Source organism: Pygoscelis adeliae, unplaced genomic scaffold (assembly GCF_000699105.1).
Source record: "Pygoscelis adeliae isolate BGI_AS28 unplaced genomic scaffold, ASM69910v1 Scaffold54, whole genome shotgun sequence".
NCBI classification, from domain to species: Eukaryota; Metazoa; Chordata; class Aves; order Sphenisciformes; family Spheniscidae; genus Pygoscelis; species Pygoscelis adeliae.
The window spans coordinates 732,567-737,561 of NW_008824982.1; the positions used below are offsets into that span (position 1 = coordinate 732,567).

At 42.8% G+C, this 4,995-nt stretch overlaps 1 protein-coding gene across 1 annotated transcript in view; it reads right to left on the reverse strand.

Annotated features, from left to right (window-relative positions):
• Nucleotides 1-323: 323 nt before the first annotated feature.
• Nucleotides 324-4,995, reverse strand: part of LOC103918329 (chromosome unknown open reading frame, human C6orf58) — a 16,387-nt gene continuing 11,715 nt past the window's right edge. The window contains exons 4-6 of the mRNA XM_009325630.1: nt 4,065-4,198; nt 3,377-3,615; nt 324-885 (exon numbers count right to left, since the gene is read on the reverse strand). Coding sequence (XP_009323905.1) covers nt 698-885; nt 3,377-3,615; nt 4,065-4,198 — 561 coding nt within the window. The 3' untranslated portion in view covers nt 324-697. The remainder of the gene's footprint in view (nt 886-3,376; nt 3,616-4,064; nt 4,199-4,995) is intronic.

A 4,995-nucleotide genomic window follows, 5' to 3' on the forward strand; every position in this document is an offset into this window, starting at 1 on the left:
AAACCACCCTGTGGCCATACAGACTATGTAATCGCATAAATCAATAGATAGATCAATGTTTTCTTGAGGTAAGCGAAATGAATCAAATACCAGAAATCTCTGTTGGTCATGTAAGAGCTGCTACAGAATAAGCTCATTTGCTTCAAGACTTCTCGGGGACTGGCTCCACAGTACCACGAGGCACGCACTTGTTGCAAAGCAGCATACCAAGGGGATCCATCTGTACTCAAGTATTTAATCTGATAAGCCTGAAAGCTTCAAATTTGATTGCAGCTGGTCTGCAAAATAATGACTTCGGTGGGAAACAGTCGAGGCATTGGTTTTGGATCAGAACTTCAAAGAAAAGTTTTGGGTGATCATCTGTTAGACCATCAAGGACCCGAGTAACTACATATCTGGTGGGATCCCTGTATACAGAGAAAAAAACAGTGTGAAACAGAATATAATTTGCCTTTATTTAATTTTGTTTCCAATAATGTCATATTATTTATAAAGTCCAAAAAAGTAATAAAGTAAGATTTTCTGTGAGGCATTTTATTTTTAAGGAAATGAGTTAAACAAATGAGCTAATTAGGAAAATTAAGGATAAAAATGTTGATTCAATATGAGAGAGGTGCACACATGGCTACTCAGGAAATCCTGCTGTAAGAAATTACCAAGGCCAGATTACCAGACACATATCTGCTAGAAGATTAAATCAATCAATGTTGGAACTGCTTTTTCTCAAGAAACTGGGCGCTGTCAAATCCGTTCCTTTCAAATCATTATATATTCCCACTGGGTCAAACTTCTGGCTCGAAGCCAAGTCTTCAATCAGTTTTCGGCCCATTTTTCTTCCTGCTTCAGTAGACATAGCCTTTTTCCAGAGCTTCAGCAGCAATCCTCCTTGGAAAGAAACACAACGTGACATTGTCAAATTAACGTGGAGCACATGCAGCTCACGGCACACAAGGGATGAAGCGCACATCTGGCAACACACACCCACCACTCTCCTGTGGACAGTGAGACGCACACAAAGCTGGAGCGTGCCGATGGGGTAATAATTGCCTACAACTGTGTAGGGCCATTCATTCAGCTCAGGATCTTTTGTATTGATAGACAACAGGGCTTGTTCCCTTGTCACCAGTGTTGCAGGTCAAAATGATTGAGACACATGGTAAGGTCTTGTTCTGCAATTGCACATAGCTTCATGGCTTATGAAGCAGTGGCCTGGTAGTTATAATCATGCACATCTTTGTTTTTACTCTAAATCAATCAAGAATTTGCATTTCTGCCAGCTAAGGCCTGAAGTTAAAGAAGAAAATGATCCTAACACTTTCATCCGGGCAATGAACAGTGGCTCTCTAGAAAGCGTGCCTGACCAGTCCAGCATTAGCACCCGTTTGCCTGCTCCCCACTCCTCTCAGTGCTGATCTTCATGGTGGATAAAGGGTCCATAGAAGAAATCTGAGGGTAAAAAAAGTCTACTAGAAAACCAAGAGGAGTTTATTCTCCTGCAAAACATGCTTTTGTATAAAACTGGCAACAGTAAAGAATTGAATTTGCACAGTATTGTATAAGGGAGATGAGGAGTTAAGAGGAGAAGGCAGCAAATGGTCCTCTTGCTTAGGAGGACCACAGGAGGACCGCAGGAAAGGTGAGGACAGCAGGAAAGGTCTTGAATAACGAGGCATCTGCTGTTCTGCCTTCAGATATTGGTGAGGGGCAGAGCATAAAAAGTAAAGCTTCTGACTGTCCATGAGTCAGGAAGCTTTGGAGGTAGCACAGCGATCTCTCAATACAGGTCCCTGCTGGACTGGCAGAGGCAGCTAGAGGAAAATAAAGAGTAATCAAACTCTGAATCAAGAAATCAAATCTCACTCTGGGTTGGACAGGGTCCTGTCCTAAGAGGTACTGAGGCCCTCTATCCGCTGATGAATTTTGCAGCATCAGAAGAGGACTCCACATCTCACAGGATGTATTTAAAGGTTTGAGGAATCCGACACTACAAAAACAGTATGTCACATTTTGTCATATGAGTTTTGCGGCAATAAGATCTAGTGTTTCAGGTCCCCGCTCAGGCTGTGTATCCAGACCCAAGTCAAATTTAGTTTAAAGCTCCTTTTCTGATCTGCAAAGCAGTCACCAGGTTGAGTTAGCTGGCATTTAACTCTCAGCTGAATGCAAAACCCATCCCTTCAAAGCAGAGTGAGGAAAATCTCCCACCTGCAAAGCAAGGGATTTCAGCTACGGGCTTCATTATGGCTGCACCTGCATGAAACTTCTTCATCCCTCTCTTTCCTTCCCTCTATGGTGTTCAGCATCCACGCCTCTTTTCCTCTCTCCCTCCAGTGCTGCCCTCATCTGCTCTGCTGCCCTGGTGCTCTGCTCCCTCCTTGCTGCCCTGCTGGTCGTGCTTTTCCTTGCTGTGCCCCCTCCCCTCCTGGAGGTAGGTCAAGAAACCCTGAACTGTGTCATAGACTACCAGGCATGGGATAGAGCTGTTAAGATTCTTATTCGTGCTATGCGGAAAGTGTGAAGGAAGCACTCTGTGATGTGAGGATGCTCTTTTGTAACACTGAATATCTTCATTAAACTGCCTTTTTCAGCTATAAATACAGTTAGTGAGAGAATTTTCACTGAAATGTATAGGCAGAAGAAGATCACAAAACAAATGCCATAGCTCTGGATACTAGTTTTTCAGTGTATTTTTATTTAAAGAACCAAAATAACTTTCCTTCACAAAGGACAAACAAAAATACCCAACCCAGCAATACCTTCGAATGAACCGAAACCTCAGAAGAGTGTAATTCTGTGTCTCACCGCTGGATGGTGATGCACAACTTATTTTAGTGAACATGATGAAGCCTGCATTGTCTAAGGATACAGTTTTGCTGGGACAGATGATATTCTCTGTTAAACCAAAGATTGAGACAAAACCAAAAAACAAAACCAGAACACTTGTGGACACACAAACTGTTGTTCATGATCATTTGCCCATTTTTTTGTAATGACCTCAACTGATTTAATAACTTCATTTACAGCTTTAATGGTTTCAGATTTAGCTGGTGAAACACAAACTAGTGTCTGTGTTTTTAAAGTTCCTGTGAAAACTGGAGAAAAAAAAAGTAAGATCACCTGCTCCAGCAAACCATTCATTTGTCTCATGTGAAATCCTCACTGCGTATCGTCAGTGTCCCATTGCTGCGTTTGCTCTCTGGTGTGTTGTTTACTTATGGTTGTATTTTTAGCTGTACTGTTTTATTGTTAGTCTCTAGAAAGCGTTTATACTATTGTGTATCAAAAACCAGTGTGTTCACATGGAGAAATGTGTAGAAACAGAGAACAAGATATTAAATATGTATGGATTACAGACATTTGTAAGTCGGGCTCATACCTGTTAATTGATTTGCTTTGTGAAGAGCTCTTAGTGAAAGCAGGACTCTGTTTTGCTGTGGACTGAAGTCACTAATGGACGGGAGGACATCCCCTTCAACAAGCATCCTCTGGGGCAGGAAAGCCTGGAAGTTGTTTACATTCTGTAAATCTGTAGAGAAGTGTGTGGCTGCAATGAAATCTACAGCGTTAGCCCAGTCTTCACCGAAACTTGCTTCTGGATCAGAGAGATATTTCAAGCTGAAAGAGATTAAAATAAAAATGTAATAGATAATTGAAATCCACTGTCGAACACATTAGTCTATCAGTTTTCCTAGAGATGTTTTGTTCAGTATAAAATCCTGAGTGGTCTCAGTGCCACGGTGTCTTAAAGCTGCCTTCAGCACTTTACATGTAATTTCTCCTGGCATCACTGCCTCTGGCCAGACAACACAGCTCCTGACTGGGGCCCCGGCTCCCAGAGAGGAATCAGCATCTCATGTTAAGCCCACAGCCTGCTCACCCATTGCAACCTGGGCAGCCATCTCTCGCTGGTCATCCCATGCTCCGAGAGAGCGGAAGCAAGAGCAGACCTTGAAGAGTAGAGGCCTGAAGTAGGAAAGCTCGTGCGGACTTTGTTGAGATACTGTCCTTCCAAAGAGGCATGCAGGTGGGAAGATCCCCCTTGGGCACGTCTCTCATCCCCGTACCTGTCCTGGAACTTGGGCAGCGCGTAAGCAATGGAGGAGACGTGTGCCCTCCACATGAGACAGAGGGCATCATCCAGTTCGAAGGAGGAGAAGGTTGCAGGGCTCACGGCTTTGTGTTCTGTAGACAACAGATACTGCAGCAACAGGGAGGAAAAAAGGCAGAGAAATGGAGTGATGGCTTAAACGCGATGAATTTTTGAGACTTACACACATACCTCACAAAATAGTAAGTTTGCAAGCTAAGGGAAATTGCTTTTGAGTAGTTAGAATGTGCTGCTTTCTAAGTAACTGTAATGTCTGACATAGGGAGAAAAAGATGTTTAATATAGACCTATTAAGTGAATATGTATCCCCACTGAAGCTCATTGGAGTTGCCGTTCTTTGACTTCAACAGAGCGAGGGTTTACCCACGTAATCTAGGTATTCTGTCATAATAATTCAGTGGACTTTTGCATCTGAGAGCCATGGAAACTTCCGTGCTGAAATATTGGATACCTTGAAAACCTGTTTATGTTCTTTCAGCCACAACTTTCTGGAGATTTTCAGAAAATAAGAAAATTATTCTTAATGGTTATCATCATGGCTATTTGAGATGTAGATCTTTTATAATAACTTCTGAAACGTACATCTTAGGAAAAAAAGTCTTAAGAAAACAAATCCAGTCTTGCTCCTAAAACCTCTACCTTCACTCACAGTTGCCAAGAGGGACTTTGTTCAGGTTTAAATTTTCTGATCATTATCAATTCCCCCTGAGCTGGAAGACAGGGATGGCAAGCAGGATGAACCCCCCATAATCCAAGAGGAAGCAGTCAATGACCTGCTACGCCACCTGGATGCTAACGTCTATGGGGCCGGATGGGATCCACCCGAGAGTACTGAGAGAGCTGGCGGAGGAGCTATACAAGCTGCTCTCCATAATTATTACACAGTC